Source organism: Thamnophis elegans, chromosome 2 (assembly GCF_009769535.1).
Source record: "Thamnophis elegans isolate rThaEle1 chromosome 2, rThaEle1.pri, whole genome shotgun sequence".
In the NCBI taxonomy this organism is placed as follows: domain Eukaryota; kingdom Metazoa; phylum Chordata; class Lepidosauria; order Squamata; family Colubridae; genus Thamnophis; species Thamnophis elegans.
The window spans coordinates 29,263,931-29,284,345 of NC_045542.1; the positions used below are offsets into that span (position 1 = coordinate 29,263,931).

The window sequence follows — 20,415 nt, forward strand, 5'->3', positions numbered from 1 at the left end:
GGGTGGGTGGGTGAGAAGAAGAAGGGGGAGGATCCCTCCGGCCCGGGTTAAAAGTGCAGCGGAGGATGGAGCCTGGCTGGAAGAGGGCAGGGAGGAGAGGAGACCGCCTGGGAGCAAATCTCCTCCAGGCAAGAGCTGGGGAAGGGAAGGGGCGCTGGGTTGAGGTCTTTCCCAATTGGGGGTAATGGCCAGGCTGGCCAGAGACGTATCCTGAGCACTTGTCTCCTTTCCATCTAGTGCGGCTTCCTCCCCCGTCCATCCCCCCCCTTCGCCCTGCTCCGGCTCGGACCATGATGGACCTGAAGGTGGACGAGGAGGAGGTGGAGAACGGGCAGCCGGTCAGCATCGAGACATTCGCCAGCAGCTCCACGCTGCATGGCCTGTCCCACATCTTCTCCTACGAGCGCCTGTCAGTCAAGCGCATCTTCTGGACCCTGTGTTTCCTGGGCTCCTTGGCTGTGCTGGTCTTCGTCTGCAATGAGAGGATCCAGTACTACTTTCGCTACCCTCACGTCACCAAGCTGGACGAGGTGGCTGCTAGCCACATGACCTTCCCAGCCATCACCTTCTGCAACCTCAACGAGTTTCGCTTCAGCCGGGTGACCAAGAATGATCTGTACCACGCTGGGGAGCTCCTCGCCCTGCTTAATAGCAGGTGGGTCAAAGGATGGGGAGGGGGAAACCACTCCCCTGCCCCCATGCCCTGCGAGTGTGCAAAGCCAGAGGTCCCGGAGCATCTCTGGGATGGTGTGCAACAGTTGGCACTTGTGGCACTTGTGGCCACTACAGGAGGCGGGGTGTGTGTGTGTGTGTGTTGGGACATATTTGAACTGGGCACTGAAGTATGCAACATGTATATTTTCATACTGTGATCTGACACACATTTGAAAGCGTTTCTGCGTGACAAGCTATTTAGCACTGGCAGAATGACAAACTGCTTCGTATTGTTGTCAAGAAAACTGCATGGCTTGTAGTCTATAAAGTCTGTAGGAGTGGAGTTCAAGTTGAGGGAGACTTTATATGCTTGGCCAGTGACCTGGGTCTGATATGGGCTTCGGAGGTGGTTTGTGTCTACGTTATACAGACAGCTGACCTTTTTCCAGGCTATCTGCCCCTTTGATTCCCACAGCAACAACCCTGTAAGGTAGGAAGGACTGAAATCGTGGCTGCTTCAAGTCACCCAGTGAGTTTTTATGGCTGAACATGGCCAGCTCTTTTTCAAGCCAGACCAGTAGCTCTGTGTGCTTGATTCCTTTTCAGATGCAACATATTTCACTGGAAAAGCTATCTGCTGCCTATGTGTGGCAGAGAGTCCCCTGTGGGAGCCTGCCTTGATCCTGTTCCACTTTAAGGTTGATGTGCTCCCATGCTGTGGATTGAACCACAAGTATTTCTTGTACAACTGATTGTAGTTTTGACACAAGGCAGCTAATGTACTCTCTGCTTGAACTCCCCTGTTTTCAGATTCTTGGAGTTGAGATTCGTAGCCAGTCACGAATCAGAGGGTAAATCAGAGTTTTGGGGGCCTCCTGGATATCAGCTGAAGAGGAGCAACAGGGGGAGTCCCTTCTGAGAGGAAACTGAGCCCTTGGAAGCTGAGGCTGCCCACTGCTATCTTTTCGACAGGGTGCAAAAAACAGCTTCCAAGTCAGGATTCCAAGAGGCCCCCTAAAAAAAACAAACCCCAATTTCATCTTTCTCATCTCAGCATTTTACTGCCCTCTACTGGTGAGAATTGCAACTCCCCAGCATATAAAAGTAACGTCTCCTTTGAACTGAGCTTGACTCCTGTGAATTAACATATCCCGCGTTGTTTTCTTGGCAACCACACAAAAGTGTTTGGCTAGTGTTTTCATCCAGGGTTTGTTTTGACTTCCCAGTCTAGACTATAGTTTTGGGATTACCGGGCAGTCTCCCCCATCTGAGACTAACCAGGTTCTCAGTTAATGCCTGAAACCAGGTATTGGTCAATCAATTTGGTCAGCCAGGTGCTTCCCTGTAACTTGATTCAGTTGTATTCCTCAAGACAGAAAGAGAGGATGAGATTTTTCTGTCACTTAATTTTTATAGATTTTAACTCAGGACGGTATGAAATTTAAATGGAGGGAGGAGAAGAGCTAGTACCTTGAACCTTATGTTGCAAAGCTTGCTACTGGGATGTGATCTGTTTTAAGTGGTATATGCAGGAGGCTGGAGCAGAATTTTGTTTTCTCACGGCATCTGATATCAGAATGATTTTTCTCCATTCTTTTTTCTGTTGAAGTCCATGGTTCAATCAGTTCTTGGGATTATATTTTATCTGAGTAATTTTATTTGCTTGAATGACAAATATTTCGCTACAGAACCAGACTTGCCTGGAGCAACTGATCCCCATTGCCTATCTTGCTACCTGCTCTCTACCCAAGGGAAGTAGACAAATATGACTATAGTACTGAATCATGGAGGGGAGCTAATTTTACAAAATGTCCCTTTTTTCCCTTTCTTCTAAGAGCTGTTCTTTGGCCAAAATGCCACTATTTCATAGAGCATAACAAATCGTCCTTTATTTCAGAACATAAAAAAACCCAAAAAGAACTAGTTGGATTGGACAGAAAAATTCCAACCCTATTTCTAGTAGCTGCCAGCCAGATGGTAGTGGAAAATTTAAAAATCTAAAAACAGACATTAAAAACAATCGGCCTCTCTTCCAGCCCTGCCTTTCCTAATGAGGTGTGGTGGTATATTGCCACTGACCAAGGAGGCTTTGTTTATCTGTCAGGGCTCAGAGCATCAAGATAGACAGCCCCTCCATGCCTTCGCCTCCACCTCTTTTTAAAGCTGCCCAATTGAATGGTCATTCATTTTGTCAGGATTGGTTTTTGTAAGTTAAAATGTGGCATTTTAATGAAAAACCTGCTGCCCTGAGTTAAGCCAGTGTTCCATCTAATCAATTGGGTTTCATACAAATGAAGAGAGCCTGCTTGATGCAATGTTTAAGACTCCAGCCTAGAAACCAGGAGACTATAAGTTCCAGTGCCACCTTAAGCATGAAAGCCAGCTGGGTTATTTGGGGCCAGCCATACTCCCTCAGCTCAGCTCTCCTCACAGGGCGGTTGTTGTGGGAGGAGGAAGGAAGGAGTATTGGGTATATCTGCTGCCTTGAGCTACTTATAAAGTAATAAAGGTGGGGTAAGAAATATATAATAAATAAGTAAATAAAAATGCCCAAATCGGGGAACTGTCAGCTAAGCATATTTCTGGTAGTTTATTCTGAATCTCTCTTGTGGGGGTGGAATCCAAAATTTAGGGCAGACTTGGTAGCCTGTCTTTGCTCCTTGCTCCTTGCAGTATGGCTTGGATTTCTTGCTACCTGCTTCCCTAAAATGGTGTGTGTGTGTGTGTGTGTGTGTATAGATGGATGAATGGATGGATGGATGGATATATAGATATAGATATAGATATAGATATAGATATAGATATAGATATAGATATAGATATAGATAGATAGATAGATAGATAGATAGATAGATAGATAGATGATAGATAGATGATAGATAGATAGATAGATGATAGATAGATATAGACAGATGATAGATAGATAGATAGATAGATAGATAGACAGACAGACAGAAGATATAGATATATAAATAGATATACAGTAGATAGATAGATAGATAGATAGATAGATAGATAGATAGATAGATAGATAGATAGATAGATGATAGATGATAGATGATAGATGATAGATGATAGATGATAGATGATAGATGATAGATGATAGATGATAGATGATAGATGATAGATGATAGATGATAGATGATAGATGATAGATGATAGATGATAGATGATAGATGATAGATATATATGCAGCTATCTATAGATATAGATGTTCTTTTCCACAACTGTAATTTGGGAAAAAGAGAAGAAAAAGGGATGGCATGGACAGCTTGCATGTAAGTATTTGTAGCAGTCCGACCCATGGCACTGATCTAATGTGGTTCGCTATGTGCAAAGTATGCCATCTGTTAATACATCAGGCCTTTTAAAACTCTCATAGATAATAACTGTATATGTGTTGGCTGTGGGTGGTGGTATAGAAGTCTTACAGTTTCCTATTCTTGGTTCTCATAACAGAAGGAGCCTTGCACAAAGCCAAGAATGAGACATCTGAGGGGCCTCAAAATTGATACTCCTGCACTTCCACCCCACAATATTAGTGACAAACTGTTCTCCTTTTCCTATTGTTCCACTACGGGAGGGGGGGGGATCTGGATTGTTGCATACCGTTTTGCAGATTTATGGAAAATAAGCAACCTATGCATAACCCTGGTAGATTTACTTATCCCAAGAATAAAATTTACTGGTTTCTTGATGCAGAATACCATGTTTCCCTGAAAACAAGACAGGGTCTTATTTTCTTTTGACCCCCAAAATAAGCACTTGGCCTTATTTTGGGGGAGGTCTTATTATTTTTGAGGGGCAGGAGGTGGCGAGCATGATCACCTCATGGTCGCCGCTGCGTTGCAATATTTTCAGGGAGGGCTTATTTTCAAGGGAGGGCTTATTTTAGCGCATGCACTCAAATGCCCAATTGGGCTTATTATCCGGGGAGGTTTTATTTTCTGGGAAACAGGGTATATTTTTGATTTATTCTTTAATTTTGCCAACCGAGCAATGTTTGGGGTTGGCCATATGTTTCTCTGAAAGTTATGGAATTTTTCGCATCCGAAAACTCTGCTAGCCAGATACTAATTGCTTTAAGTGCCAAGAAGCTAATTGGCTACTAGTTGACATTAGTCCCACAGCACCAGCCAGGTTTTCTCAGTCTGGGGCCAAATAGAGCAAGATGACGCCTTCCAGACTTCACCAGACAGAGTTTAAATGCTCCTTGAAATCATTAGATAGAAATGTCAATCAAGTAATACCAGTGAATCCGTCCTATACAATTGACAGTTACAGAGCTCCGTGGAATGGTGGCATTCTGCCCATCTCTGGACAGCCGGGGAAGGCCTTCAGTCTGCCCCCTATGCCCAGCAGCCTGTTTATTTCCTTCAGAAATCTTAAATGCCTAATACTTTATTTAGAGCCTTTATTGATTCCTTTTGCAAATAGAAAGCAGTTTAGACATGCAGAAATCAACATATCAAAGACACAATCAAAAGCGCCCCCTTCGTCATATAAACATGATCTGTATGGGAGTTTCTAAAAATGTTCTATGTTTTTGTGTATTATTCTGTGTTATCAAAAGGAGCCAGTAAAAGAGAATATATGTAGCTCAGGGTTGAACTATGGAGTGCTTGGTGTAGTCTTGAGTTTGTTTGTTTGTTTGTTTGTTTGTTTACAGACCTTTCATTACCTGACTAGCTAACATCATAAGTGCTAGTAAGTTTGGGGTTGGCACCCTTTTTATATGCAGCAGCTTGCCCTGCCAGTGTGGTACGGTTTTCTAAAAAGGGACGCTAAACTTCAGGCCATAACCAGGAAATCACCATTACACATTTGTGAGAGATTTAGGGACCGACGTTATTTCAGATTTCACCATCGTACTTTGTAATTCTAATTGATTCTAATAGCCTGTTTTGCTGAACAGGTGCAGACAAACTGGGCAACCTCCAAATTTTGCATTTGCAACCTGCATTGATTTGGCATATGCATATATACAGCATTGGGTGGCTTATACTCAAAAACTATTATAGAACAATAGAAGGCCCTGAACTGTCTTCTCAACCACTAGAAAGCTTCTTCAGAGTCTTCGTTGAACCTTTGCGCTCTGTGTTGGAGATAGCTGGTAGACTCATAGGGAAGAAACCATCACTGTACCATTCTTGTATGTGGTCTTTCTTGTTTTGGACCTACACAATCTTGTTAAGTATAATATATATTATTTTAATTGGAAGCTGCTCAGAGTCCCATTGTAGAGTGAGATGGGCAGCATATAAATTTAATAAATAAACAAACCGCAAAGTCCAAATTGTTGTGGCTGGGGGTTGAGTTCGGAGAGCTTAAAAGAAGGAACTAAGTGCCTTGAGCCTTGCAAAAGACACCCATTAACACCTCCACCCGATGTTTTGCTGTATGCCTTCCCACTACCTCCAGTGGGTGGATTAAGGCTCACTGGTGCCTAAGCATTGACAAATCTTGGTGCCCCCCCTCCTTTGTACGTACTGTATAAATCTTCATTGATTTTTTTTTCTTTCTCAACTGTGTGGTGGCCCCTTTGGGCTTGGTGCCCTAAGCATGTGCTTAGTCTGCATAATGGTTAATACACAACCGGCGACCACCACATCTCATCTTGACTTCTGCCATGTATGGAACGTGACGTTTGACGGTTCCACCACAAAACCGCGGTAGACTAAAGCGCGCTCGACGAAAGCGCGTACGTGACGTCATCACAGCGCGACGAAAACAGCACGCTGTGAGCGGTAAACTTAAAATTAACCCGTGAATCTAAACCTAACCCCCCCAAACCTAACCCTAAGCCTAACCCTTAACCTAACCCTAAACCTAACCCTAAACCTAACCCTTAACCTAACGCTAAACCTAACGCTAACCCTTAACCTAACCCTAAACCTAACCCTAACGCTTAACGTAACCCTAACCCTAACCCTAACCCTTAACCTAACCCTAACCCTAAACCTAACCCTTACCTTTATGTGAATCGGCTTGCTTTAAAAGCGCTTTTTAAAGCGCCCTTTTTTCTCCGCGGTCATATTTGTCGCGCTGCTGATGACGTCAGGTACGCGCTTTAATCGGGCGTGCTTTAGTGGACCGCGGTTTTGACGGGTCACGACGTTTGACACTGTTTAGCGCAGGCTTCAAGCCAGCTGAACCTCCACCTCTTTGCTCTAATAAAAGACGTTGTTCTCTTTTGGCTTGGGATATTCACGCTTCCTTCTTGGGGGCTCATTCAGAGCTCGTGCTATCATTGGCAAAGGATGATCCTCCAAGCAGGCTAATGAAGAAGCAGGCTGGGTTGAAACATTAAAGCTGGCACATCCTGTGCCCCGGAGGAGGTGGAAAGTATTGAAACCACTTCTTCAATTCCCCAAAGAGACATGACTTGACTGCTGTTAATGAACCAGACACGATGTATATTGGTATTAAACATCCACAGGCTGTGAATAAATGCATAAGCACAAGTGTGTGCAAGGCTATGCCTAAACATTTTGACTGTCTCTTTCCAGAATGTAAACTCCGTACACTGACACCCCTCACTGTTTCACATGCACTCCCTTCTTTATGACAAGAGTTGTCATAAAATCAAGGGAACAGCCGATATCTGGTGGTGGTTGTTTTTTTGGTTTTTTTTTTGTAGTGTGTAGCTGTCGCGCAGGAGAACAACATCTTGGTTGCTAATGTAAAATGTGTTATGCCTTTGGAGAGTGGAAAAGCTGCCTCAGTGGAAAGTGGCTGTTTCTTTTCCTTTTTTTAGGAGTAATTATATAATCTGGAAATGCCTGGTTAGTCTTGCAAGGAGTGAAGAACAGTTGCTTATCTTCAGAGAAGAGTCTCAATGTTAGGTTTTAATTACACTGTGCTTTTACTGCTGGAACGGAGAAGTCCCAGGTGTATCTCCAGCATCCATCTGACCATCCCACCCGCCTTACAGATGCTTTGCATCTGAGGTTCAGATGCTTTCTCCATGAATTGAACCAACCCAACCGATAGGGAGACCCAAACACAACCCCTATGATTATGCTCTGGATTTCTCCCCACTCAGGTACGAGATTCCGGACACCCAAATGGCTGATGAGAAACAGCTGGAGATTCTGCAGGAGAAGGCAAATTTCCGCAACTTCAAGCCCAAACCTTTTAACATGCGGGAGTTCTCGGACCGAGCTGGCCATGATATCCAGGAAATGCTGCTCTCCTGCTTGTTCCGTGGGGAGCCGTGTGGCCCCGCTGACTTTAAAGTGGTGAGTGCCTGGCTTCTTATCTCTCTGAAGATGGTGAGGTAGGGAATAAATGTTATATTTGGGTCATGTTGGGTATCCATGGAGAGAAGAACCTATGTTGTGCATGGTGTTGGCATCATTGTGGAGAAAAGAGGAGGCAGTCTGCCATATTGACTTGTTGTGACAATGCAGATAGGCTTATTTCTTTATTATTGCTTACATAAATGTATAGACTGCTACAGCACACTGACTTGAAGTGTTTCACAAGAACAGGCAGAATTTAAAAAACCATAGCGCTTTTAAAAAAAAACAAACCAACCAACCTCAGCCCATATTATATAAAAGCTGTGATCAGACAGAATAAAATGGAACAAAAAAAAAAATCAAACAGAAAGTAGAAGATCAAAACAAATCAACCCAACCTAGTGCCCAAATGCCTCTTGAAAAAAAGGCTGTCTTAATAGTCCACTGAAAACCCCAACAATTTAGATATTAAATGGAACCTCAAGGGATAAGCACAATTTGGGGCTATTCCCAAAAAAGGCCCGTTGCTTGCTTTTGGGATGGAGATCCTATGCATCCTCTTTTGAGAAGACCTCACAAGATGGGCATTTTACAGAGGAAGTGGATCCCAAGGTAAGCAGGAGCTGTGCCTTTTAAAAGAGCTTTATAGATTTATAATAGCTATTTGAATTTTGACCCAGAAACCTACTGGCAACTAGCGCTGTGACAATTGCACAGGTGTTGTGCTGTAGAAATAACACCCCTCCAGCAACAGCAGGACTGTTACAATCTGAATCATGTTCAAAAGCAACCTCATGTACTGAGCATTACAGCAGTCTGATTGCAAGGCAACAAAAGCATGAGTCACTGTCATAAGGACTTCCTCATTGAAAAAGGATCGCAAGTTGTGCAAAAGTTCCCATAGTCATGATCTCCCTCTACTGTTCAAGCAGGAGTCGTGAGCACCTTAACTTGCAGATCTGGTCTTTTAAGGAGAGTGTGGTCCTTTTAGACCTGATCTAAGAACTGGGGGAAAGACTGATTATTTACAAACAGCACTTCCACCTTATCCTCTGCCGCACTGAGTCCTTTGGGAGAAGGGCGGCATATAAATCCAATAAACAACAACAACAACAAACAATTCTGATTCAGTTTGATTTTTGTTGTTGTTGTTGTTCCAACTTTTAGGAACAAACCAAGAACTTCCACTCTTATCTCTACCTTGCCTGTGATAGTGATATATAATTGAATATAATCAGCACATAGAGGATAGCTCACTCCAACTGATGGATTTATATAGACATTAAAGAGCATCAGAGAGAGAAGTGAACTCTATGGAAGCCACACATTATAATATGTACAATGGAACCATAGATTCATAGGACTGGAAGGGACCTTGGAGGTCTTCTAGTCCAACTCCCTGCTCAAGGCAGGAATCTTATACCATCCCAGCCAAATGGTTCTCTGGTCTATTTTTGAAAACCTCCACTAATGGAGACCCAAAGCCTCAGGAGACAAGCTAGTCCATTGATTAATTGTTCTCACTGTTGGAAATTTTTTCCTTAATTCTAGGTTGTATCTCCCTTTGACAAGTTTCCATCCATTCTTGTCCTGGGATCTAGATAATTCATTTTATCTAGGCTGTGTGACAAATGAAACCACACTAACTTCTTCAGATATCTTCCCCCTAAGGAGAAGATAAGAAAATGGACAAAAGTAGTTGAAAATTGCTGTTGGAGAAATCCTCTGCTAGGAGGAGCACACCACTGCCTCTATCAAGGCAAATAGTTGTACCCCTTCCACTAAAGGGGCATTTTTCCTTTCCAAAATGAAGTTTCTGGGTTCAATGCACAGTGATGGGTCTTAAGCTACCCCGTCCACTTCCTTAGACTGTGAATTCAAAAGAATCCAGGATGATTTCTCAGGATGTAACCTCACTAATCTTGCTGTACTGAAATCAAATGACATCCAATATAAAGTGAATATGAGCGATGTTATTAACAAGGACTTAAAAGCATATCACAACAGCCTGCAAGTAAAAACTTCTCACCTGATCCTCCGCAAAAGACTGTGGATGAGCTTGTATAAGACACTGGACAAGAATCTGTTCTTAACACCTCCATGTTTAGTTGCATTCACTCTTCATTTCCACAATATTGGTCTAGGCATCTCTTCTGGCCCTTCAGCGTCTGGAGATCTTTGATTATCCAAGAAGCAGGATCAGTGACTATAGAGACGCCACATGGGAGCAGTCTTGTCCAACACCTTTCCTGTCTCTGAGTTCCAGAGTTCAAGAAAGTATGTGACAGAACTTTCTGCCTGGTCCCTGGGAAAAAATCTCCGAAGCATCTTTAGAAAACCCATAGGATCCATCAGGCCACCCTAATTAGTTCCACACCATTGCAGAGATAGAACATAATCCACATATTGACCATATAATAACTTGAAAAGATTATCTTGTCTCCCAACGTGCAAACATGTCTCATCTGCTCTAAGGTCAACACCAGAACTAGCATGTGACTGCCTGTATATGACAGCCTAGAAGTCATCTGGGACAAACTCATAGTTACCATGGAGGACGTGCCATTCTAGCCCTGTCTAATTCCCACACTCAGGGCATAGACACCCCCCCCCCATTTCTAATGGCTTTGGGACTCCAACACCAAACTGGCCATGAGATCTAATTGTTCAGGCAGGGTTGCTGGTGAGTAGCAGAATGGTCAATACGCACCAGCAGCCATAGTTTGACTCTGTGGCCCAATTTCAACTTTCAGGCATTCATACCTAGTCACAATTAAGGTGTCACAAAACATCACACACACACACCGACCTTGAAGTTGGGGCTGCTGAGCCAAACAGAGAAGGGTAAATCTTGCCATGGTGATATCCATGTCTATGTCCAACTGTGCTTCCTTTCAATGATGCATGGCACATTCATCTACCACCATGTTTTGGATTATTGTGGTCTTTCCACATAGAAACATGACATTCAACAGCAATAGCCTGAGTCCACCTTCCAGACCCGGAAAGGAGGCAGATAGTTTGGAAGCAGGCACGTTCAACAAAATGAGTCTCCTTTCTTCTAGAAAGGCCAGGCCATTGCATCCAGCCATACCCCCACCAACAACCCATCACTGTAGCAATTTGTTGCTCAACATCAGCATCTTCTGAGATTTCACAGGTCTCTCCCAGGCTGCCCCAAACTGTTTTCATATCCTACACTAATCTACTCCCATACTACATAACTCAGTGGGGCAACAGTCTGAAACATCACTCATACTATCCTGTTTAAAATCTTAATAAATGCAGGATGGGTTCCCTAATGCCCTCCTTAATGTTTGCTTCCAATTTTGTTCCATTGTGGGTTCACTGGAGGGTGACAGCAGGACCATGCAGGATAACCACCTTAATTCCTTGCCTTCTGTCCAAGTTGATGACACCTAGTCTAGGTTTAGTTAGCATCATTTGACATACATAGTTAAATGATGAAATAATTGCCCATCAATTTAAACAATTGATTAAAAAAACACTGGAAAATATATACAGGAATCAAAGAGAACTATTTTGAATAACTAATATACTTTGAAAGTCAAAGGTAACATATCCAAAATATGAGTTCCTATGAAGCAGCGGTTGGAGACATTTTATACCCTAGAGCAGTGCATTCGCTGGCTGGGGAATTCTGGGAGTTGAAGTCCAGACATCTTCAAGTTGCCAAGGTTGAGAAACACTGCCCTAGAGATGAGTTTCCCTAAAGACATCTGAGTTGTGTGTGATGAAGAATGTTGGAAGAGGTAAGGCTTTAGACTGATTCAGTAAGACTCATATTAGGGCAACAACTGGGAACTTGGGCAGCAGGTACCTTAACACTTAAGAGTGTTTTTGCATCCAGTAAACAGTGTGCCTATGATATATGCTAATGCCTGTGTGTCTCTATTAAATGGGATTAATTCAAGGTCCAAACTTATTGATTAGAAGACTATGTAAATCTAGCATGTTATTATCTCTGATGGGTGGAGATTGCAACTCCATGTTGTTGTTGCCCTTCCCCTTCCTCTTCCCCCCTCCTTCTCCTCATTCCCATATGTTTGCAAAGTGTGCTTTGTTTTGCACTGGGCTCAGCTAGTTCTTCCAGCAAAGCTATCAGTGCATGTCGCAACAAGAGGCTTTGTTTATCAGTTGGTTTGTTGCAAAGCCGGAGGTTGAATTGAGATTGAGAGGGAATCACTGGCCTAAGATTGCCCAGCTGGCTTCCACACTTAAGGGAGGACCAGACCCCGAATTTCCTTGCTCCTAGTCGAGCATCTTCTTAACCACTATACCGTGATGTCTCCATTGTATAAAGAATTATAAAGATGCATGGATGATGCAGAGCAGGGTTAACAAACAGCTACTGAGGAAATAATTTACCGTTCTGTATCCTGAAAGGCAATTTTTAAAAAAACTGTTGGAAACCTGAATTTTGCCTAGGTGTATGGCAATGAATGCTATGGCAACTGTGTGGACACAGTATGGCATTGTGGTCCAAGCTGAACCATGCATATTCGCTTTGGAAAGATGCTTTGTTTGAGGGCGGGAGGGGGGGATGTACAGCATTAAATAAACAGGCAGGAAAACTGTTATGGGGAAAAGTGGCTGTTTTCCAGATTCTACAATTGCCTCTTTGAAAAGAAGTCTCTTGTAGTAATAGGTAGATACAGGTATTTATTTATTTATTGGTTTGTTTGTTTGGTTTGGTTTGTTGAGCGTGTATAGGATAACAGATATAAGAATATACAAGATTATGAATACATGAAATGGATACAAATAAATGGCGTGGTTAGGGCAGGGACAGTAGGCACATTGGTGCACTTATGCATGCTCCCTTACACTCTTAGGAATGGGGTGAGGTCAACAGTAGATAGTCTAAGGTTAAAGTTTTGGGGGTTTGGGGAAGAAACCTCTGAGTCAGGTAATGGATTCCAGGCATTGACCCCTCTGTTGCTGAAGTCGTATTTTCTGCAATCGAGTTTGGTATGGTTTACCTTAAGTTTTGTATAAGTATTGATATGGAGTGGAGGATATAAGATATGTTTATTAGCACCGCTGAGTTGTTTTGGTGCCTATTGCTCTTGGCTGAACTTAGAGCTTCAAAGACTGCTGCAAGGCAGACGGTTCCACCTTACTATGATTGGTTCTGGATATCATGGGAAAAATAAACCAGCTTGATATGTGTTACATACAGGTATTTATTTATTAGTTTTATTTGTTTTGTCACGCGTGAATAGGGTAATTGTTATAAGTATATACAAGATTATGAATGCATGAAATGGAAACAAATAAATGGGGTTGTTAGGACGGGGACAGTAGGCATGTTGTTGTGCTTATGCACCCCCCTTTATGGATCTTTTAGGAATGGGGTGAGGTCCACAGTGGATAGTTTAAGGTTGAAGCTGTGAGGGTTAGAGGATGTAACAACAGAGTCAGGTAGAGCATTCCAGGCATTGATAATTCTGTTGCTGAAGTCGTATTTTCTGCAATCGAGTTTGGTACGGTTTACCTTACGTTTTGTATAAGTATTGATATGGAGTGGAGGATATAAGATATGTTTATTAACACCGCTGAATTGTTTTGATGTCTATTGCTCTTGGCTGAACTTAGAGCTCCAAGACTGCTGTAGAGCAGAGGGTTCCTCCTTGCTATGATTGGCTGTGGATATCATGGGAAAAAAATAAACCAGCTTGATATGTGTTTGCTTTTGCATTGGGCTACTATTGCTGGTTTGTCTCATCCTGAGAGAAACTACATTTCTCTTACCATTGCTGAAGTGGTCTAGCTGTTTAAGCCTCTCATTTCTAAAGGGCAAATCACAGCCAAAAATAATAAAATAAAATAAAAGTGAGGCTCTCCAGTAATGGCTCACGCTCCATTGTGAGCGAGCATGAAAAAGAAATAAAACGAAAGGGAGAATGCCAGGTTAGGAAGCAGATCTGCGGGGATCCACAGAGGTTTTGCCATCCACAGATTGTGTGCAAATGAGAAACGCAATTCCCCAGTGTGATCAGTCAGCTCACAAAGGAGCAAATGATCCATACAAGTTCAGGTATTTGATCCAAACAAATTGGTTGAAAAGAAGGCTTCCATGAGGGATATGGAGATGAGACATTTAATGGAACAACGGTGTATTGCCGGTACTGCATTAATTACAGGCACTGAGTAGATTTATCTATTTTTGTTTGATTTACCAGAATATTCAGTATTACAGGATTTGCTGCAGGCTATCCATGTTTTGCCCCCCATCAAATGGGAACCCTAAATAGCCAGTATCGGTATGCACTATCCCACACATGTTACATGGGATTATCGCACGGGAGAGTTGACTCCTAAAGGACGTTTGTTCCTAAGAAGCAATTTAACAGAGCCAAACTAACCTCGGGAAGACAAAAGAGCAAAAAAGGAGAGGCAAGGCTGACATGCAAAGAACGTCTCCAGGCATCACTACGTACAAGTAAAGCTTGATTATGCGATTGGGAATAAGGACAAAGGACCAAACACTTGTCAACAAATTTTCCAGTGTGTAATTGATTTTCATTTCATGGATTGTTGGTTGCAGGTGTGTTATGGCTCAGGAGCATGGCATATAGGGAGGAGCATGGCAGGTGGGGAGGCTGGCATTAATCCACTGCCTTAGCCTCCTTCATCCGTTCTATGTTCCATATTTGCAATACTGCAAGGAGAAAGGTTTCCTAAGGTTGTAAGTAACCCATATAACCCACATATGTGGTTGTCCTTTAAGGCTAACCAAAGGTGCTTTTTTCAGGAGGCAACTGGGCTTTTTTTTTTTCTTTTGAAGATGTTTCACTTCTCATCCAAGAAGCATATTCAGCTCAAACTGGATGGTGGGGAATGGAAGGATTTATATTCCTTGCAGAGAGTTGGTCACTTGCATCCTTTTAGAGCAGGGGTGTCAAACTCGATTTCATTGAGGGCCGCATCAGCATTGTGTTTGACCTCGGGAGGTGGGGTGGGGGTGGCCAGCTATACGTTACTCATGTCAGGGTTGCCTGTGGTGGCCCGAGAGCTGTGCCAGCAAAAATGGGCTGTTTCCAGGGTGGCCCTGTGGGTCAGATCTAAGCACCCTGCAGGCCGGATCCTGCCTTGAGTTTGACACCCCTGTTTTAGAGGGTCTTTGAAACACTTGGAGGTTTACCTGTGTCCTCAGGATCACCTGAGTAGTGCTCCTGGTTCCTGTATTCTGCAGTATTTTTCCTCTGGAAATCCATTCTTATTCCCACACCATCAGTGGTGGGTTTCAAAATTTTTTAGAACCTCTTCTGTAGGTGTGGCCTGCTTTGTGGGAATGACTTGCCGGCCATGAGACCGGGTGGGAGAGGCTTGCCAGCCATGTGACTGGGGGGCGTGGCCAACTTGTAAAATGTGGTGAAACTCACTTAACAACGCTCTTGCTTAGCAACCAAAATGTTGGTTCAGAAACTCTGGCATTTGAAGCACGCAAATCTTAAAGCTGTCAAGTTACAAGACCCTTGCACCACTAACCCTTTAGAAAAAAAACCCCGGGGGTATTCAAACTTGACAGACTTGTGGACTTAAACTCCCGGAATTCCTCCTCTCGCTCTTCATCTTGATGATGTGCAGACGGGCAGGGGGAGGGAGCTGGAACCGGTTCTAAACGGCACTGTAGATTTGTGGAACCTCTTCTATAGAAAAGATTAGAACTGGCAGGAACCCACCCCTGCCACACCATTCAAAGGGTGTTCATCCCAAATTGTATAGCTAAAAGTCTGTATAAAGTAACCATAACCTGGGTGACAGAGAGTCTCTGTCATCCAAGCTATGGTTGTCCCAAAGGTGCTTTTTCCAGTTGCCTCCTGAAATAGCACTTTTGGGGCAACCATGACCTGGATGACTGAGAATCTCTACAGACTTTCAGGACTACCAAAATTCCCCACCCCACACATCATGACCTCACGATATGGTTCCAGTCTATTTTGCCCCCAGGCACAGACCCACGCATGTAACCTACTCTTTGTTTGTTCAACATTATTTGACATACCTACTTAAATTTTGCATTAATTGCCTACCCATTCCAATGATTTGTTATGTACACCAAAAAGATCCCTCTGCTCAGGGGCAAACAATGTAAAAACGAAGTCAATGTGAAATGAAACGGGTGGCAAATGAATTTAATAAATAAAAATACTGCATTTACATTGGCTGTAAGACATGGCAAGCCTATGCCACGTAGGGCATAGTTGACACACCTTGCCGTTCTTGGTGACACACCAAACTCCTGGACCCTCTGGAAGTCACATGAGAGAGCCCTGCACTCTCACATGGCCTCTTGGGGCCTCCAGAAACCCTGCAAGCGTTCTCATACAATTTCCAGAGACTTTAGAGGCCCCAGGAGAGCAGGGCCCTCTTGCAAGGCCTCTGGAGCCTCTGAACTGCACACAAGAACACGGAGACTTTTCCAGCTCTTTTCGGTCACTGCAAGACCATGTAAGGGCATTCTCTGAAGTTTCCAGGCCTTGTGGGACCTGGAGTTGGCTCAGATAGACATTTTGAAAAAAATATTTGCAATTATGTATTTATCAATGAAGTAATACATTTAAATAATTTAATTTATGACTCTTTGTTAGGGATTGTTTCTCTTTCATCTGAGCATCCGTAGGGCAGTGATGGCTAACCTTTTGGGCTTGGCATGTGAAAAATTCAGAATATGCCTACCTTGACTCTGCTGGCATCTCTCTCTCACACACACACATACACACAGACAGACACACACACACACACACAGAGGGAGAGAGAGAGGGAGAGGGATCACACATACACACACACATACAGATGCCAGCAGTCAAGGGAGGCATTTTCTGAATTTTTCACATGCCAAGCCCAAAAGGTTAGCCATCACTGCGCTAAGGGTACAACCAAAGCCCATAAGGAAACTCTGGTATTTGTGAAGGAAAGGCACAGTGTGTATTAAGGAGCAAAAAAAAAGCAAAATAAAGTGGAGCATATAAAAGAGCACTAGAGCTTGAGTCAGCTGAGGTTGGTGCAATTGGGAGGCCTCCAGCTGGACAATGGCTCAGCGAAAGAAGTAATAAATAATTTTGATAGGGGAGGTTTAAAGAGAGCTGAGAGGACAGAAAGGTGACTGAAAAAGGCCAGAGGGGAAAGGTTACAATAATGAAAGCCGAAAGATAATCAAACATATAAGTTTTAGGGCAAGGGGTTAGCAGAAAGATGTCTGATCTCACCTTATGACTGGTGGGCATCCTGCTCTGCTTGCTTTATAGCTTCTGAGATTTTGATCAGGAGTTACAAAAAAGCAGTCGCCTTCTCTTCCACTCCTTAAAAACTACAAATTTGTTTCTTTAAAAAAAAGAAAAGAAAAAAGAAGGCCTGTTATCCTCCAGACACTTAATGGACCCATTGCTAATGTTCGTAACAGTGTGTGGTGCCACTGAAGGACTGTCGGTAGCTCTATGAACCTCTTCAGAGGTAATTTATAGTCATTCTCAGAGTCCTTGTGATACGTTCTGCCACATAGAAAGGTAGGATTTCTGTGAATTTGAATCAAGAGCACCCCGATTTGTAGAAATCCCTTTTGAGGGAGGTGAGCCTGACTCCTTTGTTATGTATGGCTTGGGTAAAGAATGGTTTAATCTGCTGTGTTTTTACACTTGCGCACTATATCATTATTTCATTGTAATAGCAGAGATATTTTCACATTTTATTGTGTGATATGATTTCTGCTCCGATATTACAGGTTTTTATTATGTTGTTTATGTTGTTTATATTGTGCATCGCTCTGAGAATTTGGTTGGAGGAAGAGTACAGTTTATCAATTTAAGAGAGATATAAAAGAATAAATAAAATTAGAGAAATATGGGAACACAAAAAATCTTGTCATATGTTTCCCTAGATACTACCGTCCTTGAAAATTTAGAAGCCGGGATTTAGAGAGTATAGTCGAAGTGAAACAAAGATTTTCAGCACTGGGGAAGTACACAGAACTTCTCAAGAAGCTCACAAGTTGAACCCCTATACTTTCAAGATCTTATTCTTTAGATCAGTGGTCCCCAACCTTTTTATCGCCGCGGACCAGTCAGCCTTTGATAATTTTACCGTGGCCCGCTGAGCGCGCGCAGGGGTGCACAGGGCTCTCTTCCCTGGAGCCTTTGCGCACGGCCCAGGAGCTTTTGCGCACGGCCCAGGAGCCTTTGCGCTGCAGCCTGGTCCTTCGCCTCCCCCCCCCCGGAGAAAGCCGGTCCGGAGAAAGCCAGTCCCCGTGCCTCTCACTCCCACACGTGCCACCTCCGAGCGTCACAGCCCCACCAGCCCCGCATAGAGCGAGCGAGCAGCTCAAGGTCACCTCCGGACAGCGGCAGTGGCCCCTTCCAGAAAAACCTGCAGCAAAGGCGCCAGTTAACCACCACCTGCTTACCAGGGTTGGCTGCCTCGGGCGCTTGGGCAAAAGTGGCCCCGAGGAGGCGGACGCGCACAGCTGACGCGCGTCTTTCCGAGCTCCACAAAAAACCCCAACGGCCCCCTTTCGGTGCGGGCTGGAAGCCAGGCGGGAAGTTCCCGTTCTCTTACCTGGGCTGTGACGACTATTGGGGAAGTGTGCAGCGCCTCAGAAGTAAAGCTGCCGCCGCTGACGCCATTCCTTGGAAGCGACGGAGCGGCTGAGGCAGGAAGGTGTGCGGCGGTGGCAGCTGTTCAGCCAGCCGCCTCGCAGGAGAAGAGCCGCTCTTGGGTTTCGCAGGGGGCGGCGGGGGCGGCGGTACCAGCAGCGCCCGGGGATTCCACCAGCGTGCGCACGGACCTTTGGGCAGCTGTTCATGTCCCCCGGCCGCTGCGCGGCCCGGTGCCAGGTACTCCACGGCCCGGCACCGGTCCGCGGACCGGGGGTTGGGGACCACTGCTTTAGATCACTCCTGCAGTATAGCTGCTGCCATCTCCTTTGTCTGTATTTCAAAATTCTCATGTGCAAAGCAGAGAGGAACTGCAACCCCCCAATTTTGTTCAAATATCCCAATGCTTGTCAGGTATTCTAACCTAGGCTTCTCAAGAGCATGAAGCAAAACTCCTTGTCCCAACAAAACCCTCTTTTATTAATTTACTGCGAATTCTGCTCATTCACATCCAGCAAAGTCTTTCAAGGGAGGATTTACAGTCACAGACCTTATCTGGCTTGGAGAGCTGACAGGCCAATATCTGCAAAACTTGGCAAGGAGTCTCAGAGAGTCATGAACTAATTAATTGAACTAATTGTCTCCCGCAAACTCCACTCCCCTTTCACTCCTCTTTTATTTCCTCTGCGAGGGCCATTCATTGTCCACCTGTGGCCTTACTCCCAAGTTGACTCCTGTTCTTTAGCTGTTCCCTTCGTCTGGCAACTCTGTGCATGCGCACACTAGGAATAAGCTCCAGCTGTTCTTCTGCCTCACTAATGTCTGACCCTGAAGACAGCTGATAACTGGCATACGGCTCTGGCCCCCTCTCTGCCTACAACACAGGGCCCTCATCAGAGCCTCCCCCAGACTCCAGGACTGGCCAATGTTCCTCCTCACTGTCCGAATCTGTTACCAGTTCCACTGGCCACTGGTGGGCCACAACATCAGGGCTGGCCACAGCTGATGGAAACTGCACCCTTGTAACTACTGGATGGGCACAGGTTGCCTAGTGTAGTCTGACTATAAACTATCCTTCTTTTGAAACCTTGGAAACATATCCCATATATTTTCACATAATGATCATCTAACCGTAGTGCATTCAGCATTGAAGAGTATTATCTTAGTTAGGAAGCAATCTCAGGTTTGTTCTGTAGGAGCACCAGAGTTGTAGATTCCCTCCCTAGGGAAGTTTGATTGAGTGCTCCCTATTTAAGTTTATGGCAAATGGTTAACTTAAAAAAAAAAAAGCTAAGTGTATTAATTATGGTATTTTATTTTGGTTTTAATCAGTTATACCAGCAGTCACGGTGGTGCAGTGGTTAGAGTGCAGTACTGCAGGCTGCTTCTGCTGATCACCGGCTGCCAGCAGTTCGGCAGATTGAATCTCACCAGGCTCAAGGTTGACTCAGCCTTCCATCCTTCCAAGTTGGGTAAAATGAGGACCCAGATTGTTGGGGACAATAGGCTGACTCTGTAAACCTCTCAGAGAGGGCTGTAAAGCACTGCAAAACCATATATAAGTCTAAGTGCCAAGTCCTCAACCTTTCTGGCTCGTGGATCAGCAGTGGAGGTGGTGGCAAGGGGGGGAGAGGGGATGGTTGTGTGCACATGCCAGTGGTGAAATTCAATTTTTTTTTACTATTGGTTCTGTGGGTGTGGTTTGGTGGGTGTAGCAGGGGAAGGGTACTGCAAAATCCCCACTCCCTCCCCACTGTGGGGCCAGCCAGAGGTGGCTTTTTCCGGTTCTCCAAACTACTCAAAATTTCCGCTACCGGTTCTCCAGAACCTGTCAGAACCTGCTGAATTTCACCCCTGGCACATGCCCACCGTTTGCACAAATGGAACTTTGCACACTCACA

At 44.3% G+C, this 20,415-nt stretch overlaps 1 protein-coding gene across 1 annotated transcript in view; it reads left to right on the plus strand.

The window, feature by feature from the left end:
- Window positions 1-290: 290 nt before the first annotated feature.
- Window positions 291-20,415, plus strand: part of ASIC1 (acid sensing ion channel subunit 1) — a 242,230-nt gene continuing 222,105 nt past the window's right edge. Inside the window, exons 1-2 of the mRNA XM_032211207.1 lie at window positions 291-655; window positions 7,700-7,895. Of these exons, the coding sequence (XP_032067098.1) occupies window positions 291-655; window positions 7,700-7,895 (561 nt within the window). The remainder of the gene's footprint in view (window positions 656-7,699; window positions 7,896-20,415) is intronic.